At 49.2% G+C, this 27285-nt stretch overlaps 2 protein-coding genes across 3 annotated transcripts in view; one reads left to right on the top strand and one right to left on the bottom strand.

The window, feature by feature from the left end:
• Positions 1 to 9172, top strand: part of LOC115147104 (volume-regulated anion channel subunit LRRC8A-like) — a 54108-nt gene extending 44936 nt beyond the window's left edge. Inside the window, exons 3-8 of one of the 2 annotated variants that reach the window (XR_003866272.2) lie at positions 1135 to 1341; positions 4186 to 4351; positions 5827 to 5904; positions 6056 to 6141; positions 6339 to 6480; positions 8612 to 9172. Coding sequence is in view for 1 of the 2 variants with exons in the window: in XM_029689109.2 (XP_029544969.1) it covers positions 1135 to 1341; positions 4186 to 4359 (381 nt within the window). In the remaining variant the exon portion in view is untranslated. Of the gene's footprint in view, positions 1 to 1134; positions 1342 to 4185; positions 4389 to 5826; positions 5905 to 6055; positions 6142 to 6338; positions 6481 to 8611 lie in introns of those variants that run through there. The other variant, XM_029689109.2, reaches the window with a different exon arrangement.
• A 1054-nt stretch (positions 9173 to 10226) lies between these two features.
• Positions 10227 to 27063, bottom strand: LOC115146870 (myomegalin-like). The gene is made up of 14 exons (XM_029688890.2): positions 26455 to 27063; positions 26045 to 26179; positions 25820 to 25939; positions 25336 to 25428; positions 24396 to 24605; positions 23865 to 24035; positions 23241 to 23351; positions 22952 to 23089; positions 22560 to 22739; positions 13780 to 13974; positions 13456 to 13647; positions 11788 to 11920; positions 11412 to 11591; positions 10227 to 11272 (listed from the first exon to the last, which is right to left on the bottom strand). The coding sequence occupies exons 1-13, from the start codon at positions 27061 to 27063 to the stop codon at positions 11443 to 11445; spliced, it is 2436 nt and encodes an 811-aa protein (XP_029544750.2). The 3' UTR covers positions 10227 to 11272; positions 11412 to 11442.
• Positions 27064 to 27285: the final 222 nt, after the last annotated feature.

Below are 27285 nucleotides of genomic sequence, written 5' to 3'. Positions count from 1 at the left end.
TGTATACCACTCTATAGTCCTTTTGCAGCCTACCTGTAGGCCCCACCCATGTTGCTGTATACCACTCTATAGTCCTTTTGCAGTCTACCTGCAGGCCCCACCTGTGTTGCTGTATACCACTCTATAGTCCTTTTGCAGCCTACCTGCATGCCCCACCTGTGTTGCTGTATACCACTCTATAGTCCTTTTGCAGCCTACCTGCAGGCCCCACCTGTGTTGCTGTATACCACTCTATAGTCCTTTTGCAGCCTACCTGCAGGCCCCACCTGTGTTGCTGTATACCACTCTATAGTCCTTTTGCATCCTACCTGCAGGCCCCACCTGTGTTGCTGTATACCACTCTATAGTCCTTTTGCAGCCTACCTGCAGGCCCCACCTGTGTTGCTGTATACCACTCTATAGTCCTTTTGCAGTCTACCTGCAGGCCCCACCTGTGTTGCTGTATACCACTCTATAGTCCTTTTGCAGTCTACCTGCAGGCCCCACCCTTGTTGCTGTATACCACTGTATAGTCCTTTTGCAGTCTACCTGCAGGCCCCACCCGTGTTGCTGTATACCACTGTATAGTCCTTTTGCAGGAAAATATTGTTTATTTCATTTGATTTACATTTTCATCACAACGTTAGTCTATAATACTGATTTGTTCAAAACATTGCGGTTTCTTTTGCTGTAAATAATATTTTATTTTATTTTACATTTTGTAAAAAAAATAACAAAAATAACTGATGAGAATAACGTTAAAGTACCGGTTCGATAAGCAGTATCAGTAAGAGTAGTAATACCGTTAAAATCTTCCCTAGTGACCCCAAAAAATTTACAGGTATGTTACTCTAGAGCTCTACTTCGTCATTGCGCTAATGCTAGTTAGCTCGTGATACTACCTCTAACTTCCTTTATACTGGACGCGGAGACATGAAAATGGTACCTACGAGTTCATCTGACTCTGGCCTGGTAGAAAAATGCCTTGACTGCTAAAATCTGACAGTATAGCCTTTTTGACATCCCCAGGTTGTACAGTGCTTGAAAGTGGAGAGCAAGCAGTGAGCAGCTGTTCACACTTCCTTTGACCAAGACTACAGTCCCACTAGTCTATCAATATCCAGTGTAATATTTACGGAACCTGCTGATTTCCAGGTGGCGCCCATGTCGGTGTACGCCTGCCTGGGCGGTGACGTGGCGGCCATCCGGGACGCCTACCTGACGCGGCTGCAGAGCAAGACGGAGGACATGAGGATCAAGGTCATGATCCTGGAGCTTCTCACGGTGGCCGTGGAGACCCAGCCGGGCCTCATTGAGCTCTTCCTCAACCTGGAGGTCAAGGACAGCCCAGAGGGGTCTAAGGTGAGGAGCTAGACTGGGCAGTCTGAGAATAGGACTGAAATATGTTGGGACTCCATTTTGTTTACTTGTTAACAGACTTTGTGTATTGATGTTTGCCACATATAACGGGACAAAAATGTAAACAACATGCAACAGTTACAAAGATTTTACTGCGTTACAGTTCATATGAGGAAATCAGTCCATTTAAATTCATTAGGCCCTAATCTATGGATTTCACATGATTAGTGTAACATCTGAAGAGTGATGGGGGTGGAGTCAGGCGCAGAGAGCAGAAGATACCAGGGGAAAACGCTTTAATGTCCAAAACAACCAGGAACACGTACAAATGGGTGAAGCCAAAACACAACCCAAGGACCACTGGTAATAACCTGGACAGCGAAAACCCAAACAATACACCTCGTACGTACATAGCAACAAGCCCGCACAAACCCAAACAATACACCTCTTACGTACATAGCAACAAGCCCGCACAAACCCAAACAATACACCTCTTACCTACATAGCAACAAGCCCGCACAAACCCAAACAATACACCTCGTACGTACATAGCAACAAGCCCGCACAAACCCAAACAATACACCTCTTACGTACATAGCAACAAGCCTGCACAAACCCAAACAATACACCTCTTACGTACATAGCAACAAGCCCGCACAAACACAAACAATACACCTCTTACGTACATAGCAACAAGCCCGCACAAACACAAACAATACACCTCTTACCTACATAGCAACAAGCCCGCACAAACACAAACAATACACCTCTTACGTACATAGCAACAAACCCGCACAAACACAAACAATACACCTCTTACGGACATAGCAACAAGCCCACACAAACACAAACAATACACCTCTTACGTACATAGCAACAAGCCCGCACAAACACAAACAATACACCTCTTACGTACATAGCAACAAGCCCGCACAAACACAAACAATACACCTCTTACGTACATAGCAACAAGCCCACACAAACAATACACCTCTTACGTACATAGCAACAAGCCCGCACAAACACAAGCGGGATAAACAAACTTAAATAATACCAACCCCAAAACCCCAACAAGAAACAGGTGAAAACAATTAGACAAAACCAAACGAAAAGGAAAAGGGATCGGTGGCAGCTAGTAGACCGGCGACGAGGACCGCCGAGCGACACCCGAACAGGAAGGGGAGCCACCTTCAGTGGCAGCTAGTAGACCGGCGACGAGGACCGCCGAGCGCCACCCGAACAGGAAGGGGAGCCACCTTCAGTGGCAGCTAGTAGACCGGTGACGACGACCGCCGAGCGCCACCCGAACAGGAAGGGGAGCCACCTTCAGTGGCAGCTAGTAGACCGGCGACGACGACCGCCGAGCGCCACCCGAGCAGGAAGGGGAGCCACCTTCAGTGGCATCTAGTAGACCGGTGACGACGACCGCCGAGCGCCACCCGAACAGGAAGGGGAGCCACCTTCGGTGGCATCTAGTAGACCGGTGACGAGGACCGCCGAGCGCCACCCGAGCAGGAAGGGGAGCCACCTTCGGTGGCATCTAGTAGACCGGTGACGAGGACCGCCGAGCGCCACCCGAACAGGAAGGGGAGCCACCTTCGGTGGCATCTAGTAGACCGGTGACGAGGACCGCCGAGCGCCACCCGAACAGGAAGGGGAGCCACCTTCAGTGGCAGCTAGTAGACCGGCGACGACGACCGCCGAGCGCCACCCGAACAGGAAGGGGAGCCACCTTCAGTGGCAGCTAGTAGACCGGCGACGAGGACCGCCGAGCGCCACCCGAGCAGGAAGGGGAGCCACCTTCAGTGGCAGCTAGTAGACCGGTGACGAGGACCGCCGAGCGCCACCCGAGCAGGAAGGGGAGCCACCTTCAGTGGCAGCTAGTAGACCGGCGACGACGACCGCCGAGCGCCACCCGAACAGGAAGGGGAGCCACCTTCAGTGGCAGCTAGTAGACCGGCGACGACGACCGCCGAGCGCCACCCGAACAGGAAGGGGAGCCACCATCAGTGGCAGCTAGTAGACCGGCGACGACGACCGCCGAGCGCCACCCGAACAGGAATGGGAGCCACTTTCGATGATATTCGTGACAACTAGGGAATATAGATATGCATATATTAGTCACAGATACCTTTCTGTGCATTCAAATTGCCATCGATAAAATGCAATTGTGTTCGTTGTCCATAGCTTATGCCTGCCCATACGATAACCCCACCTTCACTATGTGGCACTCTGTTCACAACGTTGACAACAGCAAACCGCTTGCCTCCAAACCGCTTGTGGTCTGTGGTTGTGAGGCCGGTTGGACGTACTGCCAAATTCCCTAAAACAATGTTGGAGACGGCTTATGGTAGAGATATTTACATTAAATTCTCTGGCAACAGCTATGTTGGGCATTCCTGCAGTCAGCATGCTATTTGCACGCTCCCTCAAAATTTCAGACATCTGTGGCATTGTGTGACAAAACCATATTTTAGAGTGGCATTTTATTGTCCCCAGCACAAGGTGCACTTGTGTCATAATCATGCTGTGTTAATCAGCTTCTTGATATGCCATACCTGAAATGTAAATGGATTAACTTGGCAAAGGAGAAATACTCACTAACAGGGATGTAAAAAAAAAAGTGCACATTTTGAGCAAAATAAGCATTTTGTGTGTATGGAACATTTCTGGGATCGTTTATTTCAGAGCATGAAACATGGGAACAACACTTTACATGTAGCGTTTATTTTTTAGTTTCTGCGTCTTTATGCAAGATGAATTCTTCTTCCCATCTCAAGGCTGTGGACTCAAGAGTTCAGTCATTTAAAATACCTTTCTTTCTCTCCCTCCCTCCTTCCCTCTCAGGAGTTTCTGCTGGGTGAGTGGAGCTGTCTGCAGGTGCTGTTGGACCTGATCGACTTGGCAGCAGAGGAAGTACTGGTGTCCCCCCACTGCACCGCGCCATCCTGGCCTTCCTCCACGCCCTGTGGCAGGACCAACGGGACAGAGCCATCTCTGTCCTACGCACCAAGTGAGTGAGCTATGACACTGCCTGGGTGCGCACACAACCTGAGACACACACACATCCACACACAGACCGACATGAGAGATGATACAGTAACATTGTTTTTATGAGTTTTAATATATTAAATCTATGATATTTCCTCCTCTGTTTGGATTGGTGGATTGAGTTGTTACTGGCATCAATGGCTCCGTCAACCCGACTTGCATGTGACGTGTCAAGTTTTGTATATCTGTGGGAATTGGAGCGAAATGCAAAAAACTTCTTGTGAAAATTTGTAAAATAGAGATATGAAATAAACTAAACGAGATGGACTTTTGAAACGTAACGGATAGATACGTCACAAATTCCTTATCCTACCTGAGATGCATTCATATCTATTCTACGCAGTACTCTTCCATCTGAACGAACCTCTGATCCCCAGTGGCTCCCTGGAGCAGACTCTGAAGGACGCACTGCAGAAGTTCTCCAGTGGGCGGCACTACTGGTCCCAGTACGTCAAGTCTCTGGTGGTGCACATAGCTGAGACTGAGGAAGAGGGCATGCGCTCATTCTCAGAGACCCAGATGGTCATGTCAGCCTGGTTCTTGCTGCTCATCCTCTCCACCAGTCACGTGACCCAATAATGTATACAAAATATATGTGTGCATGTTTATACACTGAGTATACAAAACATTAAGAACACCTGCTCTTTCCATAACAGAAACTGTCCAGGTGAATCCAGGTGAAAGTTATTATCCCTTATTGATGTCACCTGTTAAATCCACTTCAATCAGTGAAGGGGAGGAGACCGCTTAAAGAAGGATTTTTAAGCCTTGAGAAAATTGTGACATGGATTGTGTGTGTGCCATTCAGAAGATGAATGTGCAAGACAAAATATTTAAGTGCACTTGAACTGGTTAGATGCCAGGCGCACCGGTTTGTGTTAAGAACTGCAACACTGCTGGGTTTTTCACGCTCAACCATTTCCTGTGTGTATCAAGAATGGTCCACCATCCAAAGGTCATCCAGCCAGCTTGACACGACCCATGGGAAGCCTTGGATTTAACATGGGCCAGCATCCCTGTGGAACGATTTCAAGTCTATGCCACGATGAATTGCGGCTGTTCTGAGGGCAACAGGGGAGGGTTCAACTCAATATTAGGAATGTGCTCCTAATGGTTGGTATACACTGTATATATGGAATGCAGCCATGGTCATGTACGTTATCACATCCCACAACCCACTGCTCTGCACTGAACTGTGACTTTCAAGTTCAAGGTTGAATTAATTCAAGTGCAGATTTTACTTTGGGTTATAGTAGCGATATGAGACTACCAATTTCATGTGATCAGTTGTATTAGTTTAGTTACAAGTACTGGAACTGGTTGTTGTATGTTATATAAACCTGATGTGTGTTGAGTCTTACATTTATTTTGTCCAGAGTGAAATGCAGATATGTCAATGTGATTGGTTGGTTGATTGATGCGTGGTATTGTCTCCAGTCAGATGTGATGCAGTTGAATGAGGACTCTGCCAGACTGAAGCTCTTCATGGATGTGCTGAATGGGACCAAAGCTGTTGTGAGTTAGTCACCATGACAACTGCTGCAATGTGTACTTGCTGTCACTTCCTCTCTTGTATTTAATCTCTGTACTCCTTTTAACTCACTTGTTTTCTCATCATCCCTGTCTCTCATCTTTTCACTCATGTTCTCGTCCACTGTCTCTTCAGTTGCTGGTGCCCAGATCGGTGCACTGTCTACGTCTGGGATCCATGATGACTACCCTGCTGCTGATCCTGCTCAAACAGTGGAGAAGGTGTGTGTGTGTTTGGATTGATGTAATAGGTATACATTGTGTCCACTCAGGTAGAAAAATCAGGATGCTAAAAATCACCTCCAACCTGTGTTGTATACTTAATTCAGTCTCAACTCTCTCTGTACATCTTGGCTCTAACATCTTCCCCTCTTTTTACCCATCCTCCCTCCATCATCCTCCTTTTCCCCATCCTCCAGTGTGGTGGCCACGACCTCTGACGTGTTGTCTCCCCTCTCTCTGATCCTGGAGAGTGTCCTGCAGACCGACCAGCAGCTGATGGCAAAGACCAAGGACTCTGCTCTCATCTCTGCGCTGCAGATGCAGGGTCTCGGTGGTATGGTAGGGAACAACCGCTGTGTGTATCTAGGTGTGGGTGTGTGTATGGTATACCAGGGGTGAAAGTAGATGTAATTTCTTCCCCTCGTACGGGACCTGCTATGTGTGCACGCGCCTGCAGGCCTAATCATAGAATCTGTCAAAATCGTCTTTCCTCGGTTGCAACACTCACTACCGAGTTCCAACCTGCCTCTGGAAGCAACTTCAGCACAATAACTGTTTGTCGGGAGCTTCGTGAATTGGGTTTCCATGGCAGAGCTGCCACACACAAGCCTAAGTCATGCACAATGCCAAACGTCTGCTGGAGTGGTGTAAAACTCGACGCCATTGGACTCTGTAGCAGTGGAAACGCGTCTCTGGAGTGATGAATCGCACTTCACCATTTGGCAGTCCAAAGGACAAATCTGGATTTGGCGGTTGCCAGGAAAATGCTGCCTGCCCGAATGCATAGTGCCAACTGTAAAGTTTGGTAGAGGAGGAATAATGGTTTGGGGCTGTTTATCTTGGTTCGGGCTAGGCCCATTCGATTCATTGAAGGGACATTTTTACACTACAGCGTACAATGGCATTATAGAGGATTCTGTGCTTCCAACTTTGTGGCAACAGTTTGGCGAAGTTCCTGTTTCAGTTTGTCGAGATCGGTGTGGAAGAACTTGACTGACCTGCACAGAGCCCTGACCTCAACCCCATCGAACACGTTTGGGATAAATTGGAACGCCGACTGCAAGCCAGACCTAATCGCCCATGATCAGTGCCCGATCTCACTAATACTCTTGTGGCTGAATGGAAGCAAGTTCCCACAGCAACGTTCCAACTTCTAGTGGGAAAGCTTTCCCAGAAGAGTGGAGGTGGTTATAGCAGCAAAGAGGGGACCACGTCCATATTAATGCCAAAGATTTTGGAATGACATGTTTGACGAGCACGTCTCCGAATACTTTTGGGTCATGTAGTGTATTTCAAGCCTCCAAATAGTTGTGGAAAGAGACACCTTCTACACAAACGTTTAATGACAATTGGCGTCCACTGCTGTCCGCCATTCATCTCTGCCATGGCAAAATGTACGTTTTCTTGTCGAAACACATGGCATTTTGGAGCGTAGACGCCCGTTTTAATGTCCATTCGCAAGTGTTCCATAACTCTGACATGTGGTAATGATAAATAACGGTCTTATAGCCGACAGTTTTCTTGACATTATCCTGGGTGCACACAGCTGTTATTGCCCGACATCCAGGTATTTCTCGCACTACCCAATCTCTCTCCAAGAAGTATTGGCGGCCTACCTTGCCACAGGACGTTAGTTGCTAAGTCAACTCCTGTTCTGTATGTGCTCAAACTAAGTTTGAGCACGCTCCAGCAGGGAAACTCCTTTACCTTTCCTTGCCTCATCGTCCCTGGTCTCATCTATCCATTGACTTTGTCACTGATCTCCCCTCTGACGGTTTCACCACCATTTTGGTGGTTGTGGATAGATTTTCTAAATCCTGTCGTTTCATTCCTCTGTCTGGTCTCCCTACTGCTCCCCGGGTTGCTGAGGCACTATTCCAGCAGGTCTTCCAGCATTATGTCCTTCCGGAGGACATTGTGTCCGATCATGGGCCTCAATTCAAATCACGGGTGGAGAAGCTCAGGTCACGGTCCGCCTCACCTCCGGGTATAGGCCTCAGTCCAACAGGCAGGTGGAGAGGATGAACCAGGAGCTGGGGAGGTTCCTGAGGAGTCACTGCCAGGACCGGCAGGGAGAGTGGGCCCAATTCCTTCCATGGGCAGAGTACGTACAGAATTCGTTACGTCACTCCTCCACCGGGCTGACTCCCTTCCAGTGTGTTCTGGGTTTTCAGCCGTTTCTGGCTCCGTGGACCCCAGGCCAGACTGAAGCTCCTGCAGTTGATGAGTGGATCAGGCGCGCAGAGGAAGTGTGGAGCCGTCAGAAGGAGCAGGCAGACCGCCACCACAGTGAGACTCCCATGTTCCATCCTGGGGATCATGTCTGGTTCTCTACCAGAATCCTCCCACTCTGCCTGCCTTGCAAGAAGCTGAGCCCCCGGTTTGTGGGGCCGTTCAAGGTTCTCCGGGGGGCCAAGGAGGTGATGTATAGCTTACAGCTTCCCAGTGACTAACATGTCTCCCTTCTCAGGCCGGTGGTTCCTGGTTCTCTGGCTGATGCTGTCCCCCACGACACCCCTCCGCCCTCCTGGACGTTCGAGGGAGCTCTCGCCTATGCCGTTAGATCCCTACTAGACTCCCGATGTCGTGGGGGTTGGTGGACTGGGAGGGGTACGGCCCAGAGGAAAAGTGTTTGGTTCCAGTGGAGGACATTCTGGATCCCAATATCATCCGTAATATACATCTTCGCCTTCCGGACCAGCCTGCTCTTCGTCCTCGGGGCTGTCCTGCGGCTGGAGCCGAGCGTACTGTCACGTCTATCCCCACTCCTCCCTTCTAGCATCTCCAGTTTAATAACCACCGGTCTTTATGCACACTTGGCTTTCATCATTACGCGCCCCTGCGCTTCATCAGTAAGCTCACCTGTTCTCCATTACCTCACTCATTACCTCCCTTTTATCTGGCACTCCCTTAGGTTCCTTCTCCAGGCAGTATTGTTTCTGTTGTTCATGTCTAGACGCTACTCCTATATTGTATCGTTCCATGTTACTTGTTATATTAAACTTTACCACCTGCACCTGCTTCTCGACTCCCAGTGTCTACGTTACAACTTTGAACAGCCTGTCTTCTCCTGGTTGCCAAGTGAAACACTTGACTCAGCTTGAGTGGTGAAAGGCCGAGCAGTGTGTGTATTGGAAGGTGAAGTGTGGGTTTTGTTAAGAAAATGAGACCCTCACAGATGTTAGCAATCCAACATCTTATCTCCACATCCATGAGTAAGTTGTGAAAGTATATTGCAACTGAACTTCACTACAGTTTCAGATTGGGTTGTTGAATGGAGCATCTCAATAGACCCCATTCTGTACGGGTCTTGGGCTCCTTAAAGGTCCAATGCAGTCTTTTTTAATCACAATATCAAATCATTTCTAGGTACCTTGCTGTGATTGTTTTAAATGAAAATGGTGAAAAAGAAACAAATATTCCGGACAAAAATATAAGTGCAAAATGAAAAGTGTTGGTCCCATTTTTCATGAGCTGAATTAAAAGATCCCAGACATTTCCCATACGCACAAAAATTTTCTCTCATTTTGTGCACAAATTTGTTTACGTACCTGTTAGTGAGCATTTCTCCTTTGCCAGAATAATCCATTCCCCTGACAGGTGTGGCATATCAAGTTGCTGATTAAACAGCATGATCATTACACAGGTGCATCTTGTGCAGGGGATAAAAAAGGCCACTAAAATGTAGTTTTGTCACACAACACAATGCCACAGATTTCTCAAGTTTTGAAAGTTAATTTCCCTACCATAAACCGCCTCCAATGTTGTTATAGAGAATTTGGCAGTTTCGTCCAACCGGCCTCACAACCACAGACCACATGTATGGCGTTTTGTTGGATGCAAGCGGTTTGCTGTTGTGAACAGAGTGCCCCATGGTGAATGTGGGGTTATCGTATGGGCAGGCATAAGCTACGGACAACGAACACAATTGCATTTTATCGATGGCAATTAGAATGCACAGAAAGGCTTTTGGAGTGGGTCTGTGGACTTTTCCATGTGAATATTAAAATCACCAAAAATTAGAATATTATCTGCTATGACTACAAGGTCCGATAGGAATTCAGGGAACTCAGTGAGGACCGCTGTATATGGCCCAGGAGGCTTGTAAACAGTAGCTATAAAAAGTGATTGAGTAGGTTACATAGATTTCATGACTAGAAGCTCAAAAGACGAAAACGTCGGGGTATTTTTGTAAATTGAAATTCGCTATCGTAAATGTTAGCAACACCTCCGCCTTTGCAGGAACAACGCGGAATATGGTCACTAGTGTAACCAGGAGGTGAGGCCTCATTTAACACAGTAAATTCATCAGGCTTAAGCCATGTTTCAGTCAGGCCAATCACATCAAGATTATGATCAGTGATTAGTTCTTTGACTATAACTGCCTTTGAAGTGAGGGATCTAACATTAAGTAGCCCTATTTTGAGATGTGAGGTATCATGATCTCTTTCAATAATGGCAGGAATTCTAGTGAGATTGCTCAGGCGACCACCGCCATGTTTAGTTTTGCCCAACCTAGGTCGAGGCACAGAAACAGTCTCAATGGGGATAGCTGAGCTGACTACGCTGACTGTGCTAGTGGCAGACTCCACTAAGCTGGCAGGCTGGCTTTCAGCCTGCTGCCTGGCCAGCATCCTATTTCATTGTGGAGCTAGAGGAGTTAGTGCCCTGTCTATGTTAGTAGATAAAATTAGAGCTAGGATGGAGTCCGTCACTCCCCAACAGGCCAGGGAACAAACAAAGGGTTGAAAAAACAAACGTATTGAAGTAAATGTATTGCCCAGACATGTTCACCCAATTTCCTTTTACAATTTACAACGAATGCAATACATGGTTTCAACTTTAAAGCCACGCTCAAGAGTAGAACAGGTGGTGATGGATAAGTTCAGTTCAAGGTTAGTCAAATGGATTAACCCTATGAAAGCTACCCGTGAACCCAAATGGCTCCAGGTAACCTAATGAGCCTGTTTGAATGTGTGTATGAGTGTGTGAAGATGCCACTGGCCATCCACTCATTTATAATCTTGTCTTTGGTCCCAAGGGTGGTGGTGAGGGAGTCTATACTGACCGCCTGGACCTCGATACGCTCCTTCAGCTCTGACAACACTGACTCGAGATCAGCTAGGGACATCTGGAACACAGGAAGACATCAAGGTCAGTTTTGTGTTTTTCCATCTAATGGTTAAATATTAGGATTTGTGGAGGGTAAGATGATTCTAGATCTGTGCCTAAGAATGACGAGCCAACAACACACCCAAAAAGTGACACACCTTGAATGAGCAGGGGTGTTTGTGTGTTCTTTTAGTTCACTTTGAGGTCATTCTCCCTCTTCAGAGCCTTGTTGAGAGCATCAGTCTTCTGAGCTAGCTCCTTCTTCAGGATGACCAGAGTATTCTTGGTGAGAGGGACCTTCTCCATGTTGTCCTCGTTGTTCTTCTTGGAGAGCTGCGCTACAGAGAGGGACAGAGCAGTTGAGGACAATGTTAGTGGGTTACCTTTCCCAGAGAGACTAAAGAAAGCAACGTTCAACCCAAAGTTTTCCCCCGTTTCCTGAATGCTTTGAAAATGCCTTCGTCCTCAGCTTGAAGTCATTGGTCTCACATTACTGGTGACCTGCCTGTAGCTCAAGAGATACGAGTTTCTCACCTTCCCTCTCCTCCAGCCTCTCCTGCAGAACTTTGATGGTCTGTCTGATTTCCATCACCTGGGGCGGTGCAGGCTCCTTCTGCCCTAACTCAGCCAGGAACTGGTCTCTCTCCTGCCCACGCTCCAGAAGTTTCTTGAAGAGGAAATCAAATGTTTAACACACTGGAGCTCTCTTGTTCATAACCTTGCAATTATCTTTATTCAACGTTATAAAAAAAGAGTCTATATACATTGTGTGCAAAAGGCATGAGGAGGTAGGCGAATAATGACAATTTTGCAGATTAACACTGGAGTGATAAATGATCAGATGGTCATGTACAGGTAGAGATATTGGTGTGCAAAAGAGCAGAAAAGTAAATAAATAAAAACAGTATGGGGATGAGGTAGGTAAATTGGGTGGGCTATTTACCAATAGACTATGTACAGCTGCAGCGATCGGTTAGCTGCTCAGATAGCAGATGTTTAAAGTTGGTGAGGGAGATAAAAGTCTCCAACTTCAGCGATTTTTGCAATTCGTTCCAGTCACAGGCAGCAGAGAAGTGGAAGGAAAGGCGGCCAAATGAGCTGTTGGCTTTAGGGATGATCAGTGAGATACACCTGCTGGAGCGCGTGCTACGGGTGGGTGTTGCCATCGTGACCAGTGAACTGAGATAAGGCGGAGCTTTTACCTAGCATGGACTTGTAGATGACCTGGAGCCAGTGGGCCTGGCGACGAATATGTAGCAAGGGCCAGCCGACTAGAGCATACAGGTCGCAGTGGTGGGTGGTATAAGGTGCTTTAGTAACAAAATGGATGGCACTGTGATAAACTGCATCCAGTTTGCTGAGTAGAGTATTGGAAGCTATTTTGTAGATGACATCGCCGAGGTCGAGGATCAGTAGGATAGTCAGTTTTACTAGGGTAAGTTTGGCGGCGTGAGAGAAGGAGGCTTGAATTTGGTTTTACTAGCGTTTAAGAGCAGTTGGAGGCCACAGAAAGAGTGTTGTATGGCATTGAAGCTCGTTTGGAGGTTAGATAGCACAGTGTCCAAGGAAGGGCCAGAAGTATACAGAATGGTGTCGTCTGCGTAGAGGTGGATCAGGGAATCGCCCGCAGCAAGAGCAACATCATTGATATATACAGAGAAAAGAGTCGGCCCGAGAATTGAACCCTGTTGACCCCCATAGAGACTGTCAGAGGACCAGACAACATGCCCTCCGATTTGACACACTGAACTCTGTCTGCAAAGTAGTTGGTGAACCAGACAAGGCAGTCATTAGAAAAACCGAGGCTACTGAGTCTGCCGATAAGAATATGAGGATTGACAGAGTCGAAAGCCTTGGCCAGGTCGATGAAGATGGCTGCACAGTACTGTCTTTTATCGATGGAGGTTATGATATCGTTTAGTACCTTGAGCGTGGCTGAGGTGCACCAGTGACCGGCTCGGAAACCAGATTGCACAGCGGAGAAGGTACGGTGGGATTCGAGATAATATATAATAATAATAACCAAAGTGTCTTCCATTTTTACTGCGTATGAGTTGGGCAGGAGCAAAATCCTACACATAGTGAAGCCAGCACCCATATAAATCCTAAACTCTTAAAAATGACCCCCACACTTTACAAAATAGTCATTTCTTTACAATGCATCTAACCAAATAACTGAGTAGCGCTTTCGGTCCCACTTACGTTGATGATGGAGTCCTTCTCTGTCAGCAGGGCCCTGAGCTCGGCAGTCTCCAGGTAACCCTCCTGTGTTGCCTCAGAACTCTGTTTCTCTGCCACGGCCAGCTGCTGCTGCCGGACGAACAGCTGTCGCTTCAGCTCCTGGATCTCCTGGGTGCGCTCAGACAGTGTGCGGTTATAGTGCTCCTCTGACTCCTGGTAAGACAACACAGACATGAGAGATCATAAAACTACACCTCCTGTAAAAAGGACATGTTATTGGGTGTAGATGAATGTGTCTGAGACAGATTGGAGGATATGAACGTGTGTGTGTGTGTGTGTGTGTACATTGAGCAGCTGGTCGTTGCTGCTGATGGTGGACAGCAGACCCTCCACGGTGCTCTTGTTGTTCTCCACCAGCCTCTCCCGGGCCTTGACTGCCTCCGCCAGCATGGACTCTGTCACCTTTAACCTCTGACCCATCTGCTCTGCAAGGTCACAGGCCTGAGACTGGGACTGACTAAGCAAGGCTTTCGCCATCTCCTACACACAGAGAGGGCGATGGAGAGACACGGAGAGAAAGAATGAGTTGAATATATATTTTTGTTCAACCTTTATTTATCCAGCTTTGTCCCTTGGGGAAAAAACTTTTTTCCAAGAGAGACGTGATCTAAGATGGCAGTATATTATTACTGTATGACTGTGTCGAGTGAGTGTCCATTTTTGTGGGTATTTGTTGTGAGTATATTGCAAACTGTGTGTTTTTCTATGTGTTATGTACAGTTCAAGTCAGGCTGGCAGGGTAGCCTAGTGGTTAGAGCGTTGGACTAGTAACGGAAAGGTTGCAAGTTCAAATCCCCAAGCTGACAAGATACAAATCTGTTGTTCTGCCCCTGAACAGGCAGTTAACCCACTGTTCCTAGGCCGTCATTGAAAATAAGAATTTGTTCTTAACTGACTTGCCTAGTAAAATAAATAATACAACAATTCAAGGGTTTCTCTATATTTTCACTATTTTCTACATTGTAGAATAATAGTGAAGACATCAAAACTATTAAATAACACATATGGAATCATGTAGTAACCAAAAAGGTTTGAGATTATTCAAAGTAGCCACCCTTTGCCTTGATGACAGCTTTGCAAACTCTTGGCATTCTCTCAACCAGCTTCACCTGGAATGCTTTTCCAACAGTCTAGAAGGAGTTCCCACATATGCTTAACACTTGTTGCCTGATTTTCCTTCACTCTGTGGTCCAACTCATCCCAAACCATCTCAATTGGGTTGAGGTCGGATGATTGTGGAGGCCAGGTCATCTGATACAGCACTCCATCACTCTCCTTCTTGGTCAAATAGCCCTTACACAGCCTGGAGGTGTTTTGGGTCATTGTCCTGTTGAAAAACAAATGACACTAACACTAAGCGCAAACCAGATGGGATTGGGTATCATTACAGAATGCTGTGGTAGCCATGATGGTTAAGTGTGCCTTGAATTCTAAATAAATCACAGACAGTGTCACCAGCAAAGCACCCCCACACCATCACACCTCTTTCCTCATGCTTTACGGTGGGAACCACACATGTAGAGATCCTCCATTCACCTACTCTGCGTCTCACAATGACACGGTGGTTGGAACCGAAAATCACATCAGACCAAAGGACAGATTTCTACCGGTCTAATGTCTATTGCTCGTGTTTCTTGGCCCAAGCAAGTCTCTTCCTCTTATTGGTGTCCTTTAGTAGTGGTTTCTTTGCATCAATTTGACCATGAAGGCCTGATTTACGCAGTCTCCTCTGAACAGTTGATGTGGAGATGTGTCTGTTACTTGAGCTCTGAAGCATTAATTTGGGCTGAAATATCTGAGGTGCAGTTAACTCTAATGAACTTATCATCTGAAGCAGAGGTAACTCTGGGTCTTCCTTTCCTGTGGCGGTCCTCATGAGAGCCAGTTTCATCATAGCGCTTGGTGGTTCTTGCGACTGCACTTGAAGAAACTTTCAATGTTCTTGACATTTTCAGGATTGACTGACTTTCATGTCTTAAAGTAATGATGGACTGCTGTTTCTCTTTGCTTATTTGAGCTGTTCTTGCCATAATATGGACTTGGTCTTTTACCAAATAGGGCTATCTTCTGTATACCAACCCTACCTTGTCACAACACAACTGATTGGCTCAAACACATTAAGAAGGAAAGAAATTCCACAAATAAACTTTTAACAATGCACACCTGTTAATTGAAATGCATTCCAGGTGACTACCTCCTGAAGCTGGTTGAGAGAATGCCAAGAGTGTGCAAAGCTGTCATCGGGGCAAAGGGAGGATACTTTGAAGAATGTCAAATATAAAATATATTTTGATTTGTTTAACACTTTTTTGGTTACTACATGATTCCATATGTGTTATGTCATAGTTTTGATGTCTTCACTATTGTTCTACAATGTAAACATTTGTCAAAATAAAGAAAAAAACTTTTGATGGGTAGGTTGTATCTACGGGGGTATTACATTTACATTTTACATTTAAGTCATTTAGCAGACGCTCTTATCCAGAGCGACTTACAAATTGGTGCATTCACCTTATGACATCCAGTGGAACAGCCACTTTACAATAGGTGAGAAGGATTACTTTATCCTATCCTAGGTATTCCTTAAAGAGGTGGGGTTTCAGGTGTCTCCGGAAGGTGGTGATTGACTCCGCTGTCCTGGCGTCGTGAGGGAGTTTGTTCCACCATTGGGGGGCCAGAGCAGCGAACAGTTTTGACTGGGCTGAGCGGGAACTGTACTTCCTCAGTGGTAGGGAGGCGAGCAGGCCAGAGGTGGATGAACGCAGTGCCCTTGTTTGGGTGTAGGGCCTGATCAGAGCCTGGAGGTACTGAGGTGCCGTTCCCCTCACAGCTCCCTAGGCAAGCACCATGGTCTTGTAGCGGATGCGAGCTTCAACTGGAAGCCAGTGGAGAGAGCGGAGGAGCGGGGTGACGTGAGAGAACTTGGGAAGGTTGAACACCAGACGGGCTGCGGCGTTCTGGATGAGTTGTAGGGGTTTAATGGCACAGGCAGGGAGCCCAGCCAACAGCGAGTTGCAGTAATCCAGACGGGAGATGACAAGTGCCTGGATTAGGACCTGCGCCGCTTCCTGTGTGAGGCAGTGTCGTACTCTGCGGATGTTGTAGAGCATGAACCTACAGGAACGGGCCACCGCCTTGATGTTAGTTGAGAACGACAGGGTGTTGTCCAGGATCACGCCAAGGTTCTTAGCGCTCTGGGAGGAGGACACAATGGAGTTGTCAACCGTGATGGCGAGATCATGGAACGGGCAGTCCTTCCCCGGGAGGAAGAGCAGCTCCGTCTTGCCGAGGTTCAGCTTGAGGTGGTGATCCGTCATCCACACTGATATGTCTGCCAGACATGCAGAGATGCGATTCGCCACCTGGTCATCAGAAGGGGGAAAGGAGAAGATTAATTGTGTGTCGTCTGCATAGCAATGATAGGAGAGACCATGTGAGGTTATGACAGAGCCAAGTGACTTGGTGTATAGCGAGAATAGGAGAGGGCCTAGAACAGAGCCCTGGGGGACACCAGTGGTGAGAGCGCGTGGTGAGGTGACAGATTCTCGCCACGCCACCTGATAGGAGCGACCTGTCAGGTAGGACGCAATCCAAGCGTGGGCCGCGCCGGAGATGCCCAACTCGGAGAGGGTGGAGAGGAGGATCTGATGGTTCACAGTATCGAAGGCACCCGATAGGTCTAGAAGGATGAGAGCAGAGGAGAGAGAGTTAGCTTTAGCAGTGCGGAGCGCCTCCGTGATACAGAGAAGAGCAGTCTCAGTTGAATGACTAGTCTTGAAACCTGACTGATTTGGATCAAGAAGGTCATTCTGAGAGAGATAGCGGGAGAGCTGGCAAAGGACGACACGTTCAAGAGTTTTGGAGAGAAAAGAAAGAAGGGATACTGGTCTGTAGTTGTTGACATCGGAGGGATCGAGTGTAGGTTTTTTCAGAAGGGGTGCAACTCTCGCTCTCTTGAAGACGGAAGGGACGTAGCCAGCGGTCAGGGATGAGTTGATGAGCGAGGTGAGGTAAGGGAGAAGGTCTCCGGAAATGGTCTGGAGAAGAGAGGAGGGGATAGGGTCAAGCGGGCAGGTTGTTGGGCGGCCGGCCGTCACAAGACGCGAGATTTCATCTGGAGAGAGAGGGAGAAAGAGGTCAGAGCACAGGGTAGGGCAGTGTGAGCAGAACCAGCGGTGTCGTTTGACTTAGCAAACGAGGATCGGATGTCGTCGACCTTCTTTTCAAAATGGTTGACGAAGTCATCTGCAGAGAGGGAGGAGGGGGAGGGGGAGGAGGATTCAGGAGGGAGGAGAAGGTGGCAAAGAGCTTCCTAGGGTTAGAGGCAGATGCTTGGAATTTAGAGTGGTAGAAATTGGCTTTAGCAGCAGAGACAGAAGAGGAAAATGTAGAGAGGAGGGAGTGAAAGGATGCCAGGTCCGCAGGGAGGCGAGTTTTCCTCCATTTCCGCTCGGCTGCCCGGAGCCCTGTTCTGTGAGCTCGCAATGAGTCGTCGAGCCACGGAGCGGGAGGGGAGGACCGAGCCGGCCTGGAGGATAGGGAACATAGAGAGTCAAAGGATGCAGAAAGGAGAGGAGGGTTGAGGAGGCAAAATCAGGAGATAGGTTGGAGAAGGTTTGAGCAGAGGGAAGAGATGATAGGATGGAAGAGGAGAGAGTAGCGGGGGAGAGAGAGCGAAGGTTGGGACGGCGCGATACCATCCGAGTAGGGGCAGTGTGGGAAGTGTTGGATGAGAGCGAGAGGGAAAAGGATACAAGGTAGTGGTCGGAGACTTGGAGGGGAGTTGCAATGAGGTTAGTGGAAGAACAGATGAAAGATGAGGGTCGAGCGTATTGCCTGCCTTGTGAGTAGGGGGAAGGTGAGAGGGTGAGGTCAAAAGAGGAGAGGAGTGGAAAGAAGGAGGCAGAGAGGAATGAGTCAAAGGTAGACGTGGGGAGGTTAAAGTCGCCCAGAACTGTGAGAGGTGAGCCGTCCTCAGGAAAGGAGCTTATCAAGGCGTCAAGCTCATTGATGAACTCTCCGAGGGAACCTGGAGGGCGATAAATGATAAGGATTTTAAGCTTGAAAGGGCTGGTAACTGTGACAGCATGGAATTCAAAGGAGGCGATAGACAGATGGGTAAGGGGAGAAAGAGAGAATGACCACTTGGGAGAGATGAGGATCCCGGTGCCACCACCCCGCTGACCAGAAGCTCTCGGGGTGTGCGAGAACACGTGGGCGGACGAAGAGAGAGCAGTAGGAGTAGCAGTGTTATCTGTGGTGATCCATGTTTCCGTCAGTGCCAAGAAGTCGAGGGACTGGAGGGAGGCATAGGCTGAGATGAACTCTGCCTTGTTGGCCGCAGATCGGCAGTTCCAGAGGCTACCGGAGACCTGGAACTCCACGTGGGTCGTGCGCGCTGGGACCACCAGATTAGGTGGCCGCGGCCACGCGGTGTGGAGCGTTTGTATGGTCTGTGCAGAGAGGAGAGAACAGGGATAGACAGACACATAGTTGACAGGCTACAGAAGAGGCTACGCTAATGCAAAGGAGATTGGAATGACAAGTGGACTACACGTCTCGAATGTTCAGAGAGTTAAGCTTACGTAGCAAGAATCTTATTGACTAAAATGATTAAAATGATGCAGTACTGCTGAAGTAGGCTAGCTGGCAGTGGCTGCGTTGTTGACTTTGTAGGCTAGCTGGCAGTGGCTGCGTTGTTGACTTTGTAGGCTAGCTGGCAGTGGCTGCGTTGTTGACACTACACTAATCAAGTCGTTCCGTTGAGTGTAATAGTTTCTAGAGTTTCTACAGTGCTTCTACAGTGCTGCTATTCCCTGCTATTCGGGGGCTAGCTGGCTAGCTAGCAGTGTTGATTACGTTACGTTGTGTTAAAAGAACGACAATAGCTGGCTAGCTAACCTAGAAAATCGCTCTAGACTACACAATTATCTTTGATACAAAGACGGCTATGTAGCTAGCTATGTAGCTAGCTACGATCAAACAAATCAAACCGTTGTACTGTAATGAAATGAAATGAAAATGTGATACTACCTGTGGAGCGAAGCGGAATGCGACCGGGTTGTTGAGTGCGGAAGTTCTATTCGGTAGACGTTGGCTAGCTGTTGGCTAAGCTAGCAGTGTCTCCTACGTTAAGGACGACAAATAGCTGGCTAGCTAACCTCGGTAAATTAAGATAATCACTCTAAGACTACACACTCTAAACTACACAATTATGGGTTCATTCAATTGTGGGTGAATGAATGAATGAATGAATGAGTGGGTGGGTGGGTGGGTGGGTGGGTGGGTGGGTGGGTGAATGAGTGGGTGAATGAGTGGGTGGATGGGTGAGTGAGTGGGTGAATGAGTGGGTGGATGGGTGAGTGAGTGGGTGAATGAGTGGGTGGATGGGTGAGTGAGTGGGTGGGTGGGTGGGTGAGTGAGTGGGAGTGAATGAGTGGGTGGATGGGAGTGAGTGAGTGGGGGTGGGTGGGTGGGTGAATGAGTGGGTGAATGAGTGTGTGGATGGGTGAGTGAGTGGATGAATGAGTGGGTGGGTGAGTGAGTGGGTGAATGAGTGGGTGGGTGGGTGAATGAGTGGGTGGATGGGTGTGAGTGGGTGAATGAGTGGGTGGATGGGTGAGTGAGTGGGTGAATGGTGGGTGGATGGGTGAGTGAGTGGGTGAATGAGTGGGTGGATGGGTGAGTGAGTGGGTGAATGAGTGGGTGGATGGGTGAGTGAGTGGGGTGGATGGGTGAGTGAGTGGGTGGATGGGTGAGTGAGTGGGTGGATGGGTGAGTGAGTGGGTGAATGTGGATGAGTGGGTGAAGTGGTGGGTGGGTGGGTGGGTGGGTGGATGGGTGAGTGAGTGGGTGAATGGTGGGTGGATGGGTGAGTGAGTGGGTGAATGGGTGGGTGGGTGGGTGGGTGAGTGGGTGGATGGGTGAGTGAGTGGGTGAATGAGTGGGTGGATGGGTGAGTGAGTGGGTGAATGAGTGGGTGGATGGGTGAGTGGGTGAATGAGTGGGTGGGTGGGTGGGTGGGTGGGTGAGTGAGTGGGTGGGTGGGTGGGTGAGTGGGGGTGAATGAGTGTGGGATGGGTGAGTGAGTGAGTGGGTGAATGAGTGGGTGGGTGAGTGAGTGGGTGAATGAGTGGGTGGGTGGATGGGTGAGTGAGTGGGTGAATGAGTGGGTGGATGGGTGAGTGAGTGGGTGAATGGGTGAGTGAGTGGGTGAATGAGTGGGTGGATGGGTGAGTGAGTGGGTGAATGAGTGGGTGGGTGGGTGGGTGGGTGGGTGGGTGGGTGGGTGGGTGGGTGGGTGGGTGAGTGAGGGGTGGGTGGGTGGGTGAGTGAGTGGGTGAATGAGTGTGTGGATGGGTGAGTGAGTGGGTGAATGAGTGGGTGGGTGGGTGAATGAGTGGGTGGGTGGGTGAGTGGGTGGATGGGTGAGTGAGTGGGTGAATGAGTGGGTGGATGGGTGAGTGAGTGGGTGAATGAGTGGGTGGATGGGTGAGTGAGTGGGTGAATGAGTGGGTGGATGGGTGAGTGAGTGGGTGAATGAGTGGGTGGGTGAGTGAGTGGGTGGGTGAGTGGGTGGATGGGTGAGTGAGTGGGTGAATGAGTGGGTGGATGGGTGAGTGGTGGGGGTGGGTGGGTGAGTGGTGAGTGGTGAAGTGAGTGAGTGGTGAGTGGTGAGTGGTGAGTGGTGAGTGGGTGAAGTGAGTGAGTGGGTGGGTGGGTGGGTGAGTGGTGAGTGGGTGAATGAGTGTGTGGATGGGTGAGTGAGTGGATGAATGAGTGGGTGGGTGAGTGAGTGGGTGAATGAGTGGGTGGGTGGGTGAATGAGTGGGTGGATGGGTGAGTGAGTGGGTGAATGAGTGGGTGGATGGGTGAGTGAGTGGGTGAATGAGTGGGTGGATGGGTGAGTGAGTGGGTGAATGAGTGGGTGGATGGGTGAGTGAGTGGGTGAATGAGTGGGTGGATGGGTGAGTGAGTGGGTGAATGAGTGGGTGGATGGGTGAGTGAGTGGGTGAATGAGTGGGTGGATGGGTGAGTGAGTGGGTGGATGGGTGAGTGAGTGGGTGAATGAGTGGGTGGGTGAGTGGGTGGGTGAGTGGGTGGGTGAGTGAGTGGGTGGGTGGGTGGGTGAGTGGGTGGATGGGTGAGTGAGTGGGTGAATGAGTGGGTGGATGGGTGAGTGAGTGGGTGAATGAGTGGGTGGGTGGGTGGGTGAGTGGGTGGATGGGTGAGTGAGTGGGTGAATGAGTGGGTGGATGGGTGAGTGAGTGGGTGAATGAGTGGGTGGATGGGTGAGTGAGTGGGTGAATGAGTGGGTGGGTGGGTGGGTGGGTGGGTGAGTGAGTGAGTGGGTGGGTGGGTGGGTGGGTGAGTGAGTGGGTGAATGAGTGTGTGGATGGGTGAGTGAGTGAGTGGGTGAATGAGTGGGTGGGTGAGTGAGTGGGTGAATGTGGGTGGGTGGATGGGTGAGTGAGTGGGTGAATGAGTGGGTGGATGGGTGAGTGAGTGGGTGAATGGGTGAGTGAGTGGGTGAATGAGTGGGTGGATGGGTGAGTGAGTGGGTGAATGAGTGGGTGGGTGGGTGGGTGGGTGGGTGGGTGGGTGGGTGGGTGGGTGGGTGAGTGAGTGGGTGAATGAGTGTGTGGATGGGTGAGTGAGTGGGTGAATGAGTGGGTGGGTGGGTGAATGAGTGGGTGGGTGGGTGAGTGGGTGGATGGGTGAGTGAGTGGGTGAATGAGTGGGTGGATGGGTGAGTGAGTGGGTGAATGAGTGGGTGGATGGGTGAGTGAGTGGGTGAATGAGTGGGTGGATGGGTGAGTGAGTGGGTGAATGAGTGGGTGGGTGGGTGGGTGGGTGGGTGAGTGAGTGGGTGGGTGAGTGGGTGGATGGGTGAGTGAGTGGGTGAATGAGTGGGTGGATGGGTGAGTGAGTGGGTGAATGAGTGGGTGGGTGGGTGGGTGAGTGGGTGAATGAGTGGGTGGATGGGTGAGTGAGTGGGTGAATGAGTGGGTGGATGGGTGAGTGATACATTAGCATGTTTCTTAGTGCGTGTCTCAGCAACCTACCTCCATGTCCTTGGTCTTGCACTCCAGGCAGAGCTGCAGCTGGCTAATGATGGCATCCTTCTCCTTGCAGGCCCAGTTCAGGTTGTCCTCCACGTCCTGCTTGGCCTGCTGCAGGTTTTTCAGCATGTTCACAAGGTACTGTAGCTCCACGTCCTTCTCCTTTATCAACGTGTCAAAACTCTGGAGTTCGGGAGAGAGAATATGTGTTAGTCCAAGAGGTGTGACAAATAGTGCCGTCTGAGACTTCATTGAACATGCTTTTTACCCCAGGAGTAAGGTAAGGTGTAGCTATCACCATCAAATCCTCTCAGATCTCCACAAGTGTCTAGGGATTGCAAACAGTGTGAGCACTGAGCAGTCAAGGTAGTGTGAACAGCACTAGTGGTCCCTACATTGATGGTGTCCTCATTGTAAGACAGCAGTTTGTTGAGTCTCTCCAGGTCCCTCGTCTTCTCCCTGAGTGACAGGTGCAGCTGGTGGATCTCGTTGTCTTTCTCTTCTAGAGCCGCAAACTTATCATCCAGCGCTTCCTGTAGAGGAGCAATACAACAGGCTGATAATGAAGACTGTAGATGCTTACAACATTCTTTGTCAGATGAGACAGATCTAGAACACGAGAGAAAGTGTGTGTGTGAGTGAGTGAAATATTTTATTTTAAAAAGACATTGATAGAAATCACACCTCCAGAGCCTTCTCTTTCTGTTTCAGTTGTTCTCGAAGCTTCGACAGCATGGTGTCGCTTCCCCCAGGACTTCTGCTCTGTTCCATGTCTCTCGTTATGTTCATGTACTCCTGAGAGGAAGAGAGAAAATAGACAGAGAGAGGAGGTAGAGAAAGTGAGAGAAAATAGTGTGAAAGTTAGACAAGGAACAAGATAGAATAGAGACAGAAAAAAATAACCAGTCCCCGTGCCAGCACCAGTTCCCAGAACCAGTTCCCGCGCCAGAACCAGTTCCCGTGCCAGCACCAGTTGCCGTGCCAGCACCAGTTGCCGTGCCAGAACCAGTTCCCGTGCCAGCACCAGTTCCCGTGCTAGCACCAGTTGCCGTGCCAGAACCAGTTCCCGTGCCAGAACCAGTTCCCGTGCCAGCACCAGTTCCCGTGCCAGAACCAGTTCCCGTGCTAGCACATCGCCTTTACCTAGTTTCACCCATAGAAACTATAGAATTGGCCTCTCCAAATGGTCAGGGTTAGAGGCTCTAAACCCCTTCTATAGATTATATTTCCATGGTTTCACCTAGAGTTTCTCTAGTTCTTAGACTATCCATTTCTTCTTCACTGCCCTCCTGCATTATATCTCTCTACCTGCAGCTGCCGATCCTTGTCGGTCAGGCAAGTGGTGAGGCGCTGGATGGTGACCTCATGGCCCTGAAGCCTCCTCTTGGTCTGCTCCAGCAGCTCCTGGTACTGCTGCTTCAGGCCGCTCTCCCTCTCGCCCAGCTCCCCGGTCAGTTTCTTCAGCTGGTTCTGCACCTCCTGGGGGTTAGAACAATGCCACTGACTGGTTGCATTGAAAATACGTATTTTCAACGGCTTTTCAACCAAAACCACATACAGTATTTTCAACGTCTTGTGCTCATAAGGTACATTGATTACAGGTAGGGTCAGGAGTTTTCTTTCCTGGTCGGGTCACGTGGTTAGCAAAAGCACTGAAAATAAGTCACCCTCATATTTTGGGCAAAGGGCTTTGGGTAATACACTCTGCATTATATTACATAAAAACATGTAGTTATGTGGTAAAAAAAACACAAAAAAAACAGCAGACCTGCTGCCAGCTTGCCGTTATCAAAGTTTTCCCTCACAATGACAGAATAGAAATTCCTCCCGTGTGCTTACATTGAGGGCCTCGACCTTCTGCTGCTGCAACTCCTCCAGCTCCTGGTCCAGCTGCTCCTTGGCCTGCTGCAGGTCGGACAGCTCCTGCTTCTGCCTGCCCAGGGAGCGCTGCAGCTTCTGGGCCTCCAGCAGCTTGGTTTGGTGCTCCCCTTGGAGCTGGGCCAGCTCCTCCTGCTTCTCCATCAAAAGGTTCTGGTGCTCCTCCACACCCTAGGGGAAAACATGAAATTAGGATACAGTTAGAGAAGCAGGAGACCTCTTTTTTTTTGTCTTTTTAGTGTGTGGTGTACATGTTGAGTCTGCATTTGTGACCTTTTGTAAACACACATATACTGTACACACATTCAGTCCCTCCAGGACTTCAGGGGGATTTTATGTGATATTTGCAGACAAAAATGTTTGATTCTGCTGTGACAATTCTGACATTTTGCATGGCAATATGCAGGGATTTTCTCCAATTTGTCCCGAAAATGCGCTGACAAGGGAAAAAGTTTGATTGGGTCTTGATTGAACCATATGAGGTAAATGTCCATTGGCTGGTTGAAATTGCGAGCCTTCTTTTTGAACTACGGTGATGTGTCCGTTTTATATGTAATATTGAGCTGATTTTAATTTTTTTTGTGGTAACATTGCAGTGATTGGTCAAATTTGCAATCCCTTGCAAAATATGGGGAGAATTGTTAATTTTGCAAAAAGGTTTTGATCGCGGAATCCTGGAGGGACAGCACCTTGGAATTACAGCAGAGTAGCAGAGTTACAATGCCTTTTATAGGTGTTTATGACATCATATAGGTGTTTATGACATCATATAGGTGTTTATGACATCATATGACATAGCTAGCCCGACTGCCGTGGCTCACAGCCATTGGTTGATGAGTTTAGTGCGACTGCAATGTATTGAGCCTTGGACCAATGCTAAGTGTCTGGTCTGGCGTCTTGCCTGGTATTTGTGGAGCTGGGCTTTGTGCGCCGTCTCCCTGGCTTTGACTAAAACCTCGTCCCTGTCCTCAATCTCATGGTACAGCTCTTCAATCTGGAACAGACAGGCAGGCAGGCAGACAGGCAGGCAGGCAGGCAGGCAGGCAGACAGACAGACAGACAGACAGACAGACAGACAGACAGACAGACAGACAGACAGACAGACAGACAGACAGACAGACAGACAGACAGACAGACAGACAGACAGACAGACAGACAGACAGACAGACAGACAGGTTAGTGTGATGATGTTACATAAGCCCTCAGTCTGCGTAACACAGATGGCATAGCGTATGGGGAGAAACTATAATGGTCAACATTCTGTCATACATCGGTATATTTACAACAGTATATTATCATTTCACACGATCAAATCGTGTTGTCATGGTCAACACTCATTGGAGAAAGAAAAGCAGTTGAAAAAGCAATATACAAATCAACCTTACCTCTTTTTCTTTCTCCTTGAGCAGCAGAGTGAGTCCCTGGATGGTTTTGTCTTGTTTCAGAGTGTTCTTTTTCTCAGAGGTGAGCTCGTTCTCAGTGTCCTCCAGTTTACCAGACAGCACCTATTAAAACACACCAGGAGTCAGGGACCTTAAGTAGCCAGAACAGTAGATGAATCTGCCTCTAACATGTTAGATTGGTAATTTTCTCTTTCCACCTCAATCTACCGTGTTGTTGTTCTGGGTGTCCTCCAGGGTCTTGGAGAGGTTCTGGTTGGTTGCTCTGAACTGGTTCATCTCCTCACTCAGCTGCCTGTGGGCTGTCTTCAGTCTGCTCACTTCACTCTGATGCTCAGTGAAACCCTGGAAAAGTAAAGCACAAGATTCAGGAATATTCATCAACAAGGAGGGATGAGTTGGCTAACAAAGGACAAAAGGACATTGCGTTAACAGAGGGATTATTTATAGCATTGTGTCAAATACTAGGACACATGGGCACAGAACAGCTTTGAATCCCATTTAGTTTTTGATCTTTAATCATTCAAAACCATGCGCAGCATTCAGTCTAGTTTAACCAGGCTACATTTCCAGGGCCTTTAGATTCTCTACAGAGTGAAGGTCTGGGCTGACTGGACTACCTCGACTCTGAGCGGCATGTAATCATCATTAAACTCCTCAGTGAGGTCCTGGAGGGACCTCCACTCTGCCTCCCTCAGTCTGTGCCAGGCCCAAGGGGTGAGGCTGCGTCTTGGGGGGAGCGGCTGTCCGTCGCCGGGCCTCCTACGCAGTATGGGGATGCGGCTTCCGGGGGCACCTGGCACTGGTGGTCTGTGGATGGAGTGCAGCAGCTGCAGCAGGTCAGAGATGATGGAAGGCTGGGCTCTCTGGGGTGTGGTAGTGCTGGTAGCTGGGCCAACTGAGGGCGAACGCTCCCTCAATGGTATCTTCGACTCTCTGTGCTGTCTCTGTGGCAGGGGGCACAGGGGTTCTGTTTGTTGAGGGGGGTCAAGGTTGAGGGACTGGAGCGAGGCTGAGCGGAGCCTGGGGCCGGGAGAGGCGAGAGTACCCTTGCGGTAGACCAGGTCCAGGTAGATCAGGCTCCTGGAGCGGAGCCGTGATGACTGTAGCCAGGGGTTCTTCACCTGGCACACCGGGCAAAGATCTGTCCCTGCTTGCACCCTCCTGGGGACTGAGCTTGACCGACCTGTGGCTCCCCCTGGACCACTCGGTCCACCCAGGAGGTCCATACTCACAGAGCGCCTCCCCCGACCATCCCCCTCCCCGCGCCTTCCTTGGTCTGCCCCTCTGACGTACACTGCCCTCCCCCGTAATCCTCTGGGCTTCCCCCACCTTCAGAGGACCTCCAGAGGGGGACCTTAACATTGTTCTCTTCCCCCACATCGGGCCTCTTAGGCAAGGGATTATGGCGTCCGTAGACGTGGGCCACACACTCCTTCAGGTGCTCCCTC

The sequence above is a fragment of the Oncorhynchus nerka genome, linkage group LG19 (genome assembly GCF_034236695.1).
Source record: "Oncorhynchus nerka isolate Pitt River linkage group LG19, Oner_Uvic_2.0, whole genome shotgun sequence".
NCBI classification, from domain to species: Eukaryota; Metazoa; Chordata; class Actinopteri; order Salmoniformes; family Salmonidae; genus Oncorhynchus; species Oncorhynchus nerka.
The sequence above is the reverse complement of the archived record's forward strand: the minus strand, read 5'-3'. Positions and strand labels throughout refer to the sequence as shown.

What these genes read in the sequence shown, in the direction of transcription:
- LOC115146870 (XM_029688890.2), bottom strand. Translation starts at nt 27,063, where the DNA reads ATGGACCTCCTGGGTGGACCGAGTGGTCCAGGGGGAGCCACAGGTCGG. An exon ending in ACATGCCGCTCAGAGTCGAG is followed by an intron (nt 26,180 to 26,454) that starts GTAGTCCAGTCA and finishes TTACTTTTCCAG; the next exon opens with GGTTTCACTGAGCATCAGAG. An exon ending in CCCAGCTCCACAAATACCAG is followed by an intron (nt 24,606 to 25,335) that starts GCAAGACGCCAG and finishes GTTTTCCCCTAG; the next exon opens with GGTGTGGAGGAGCACCAGAA.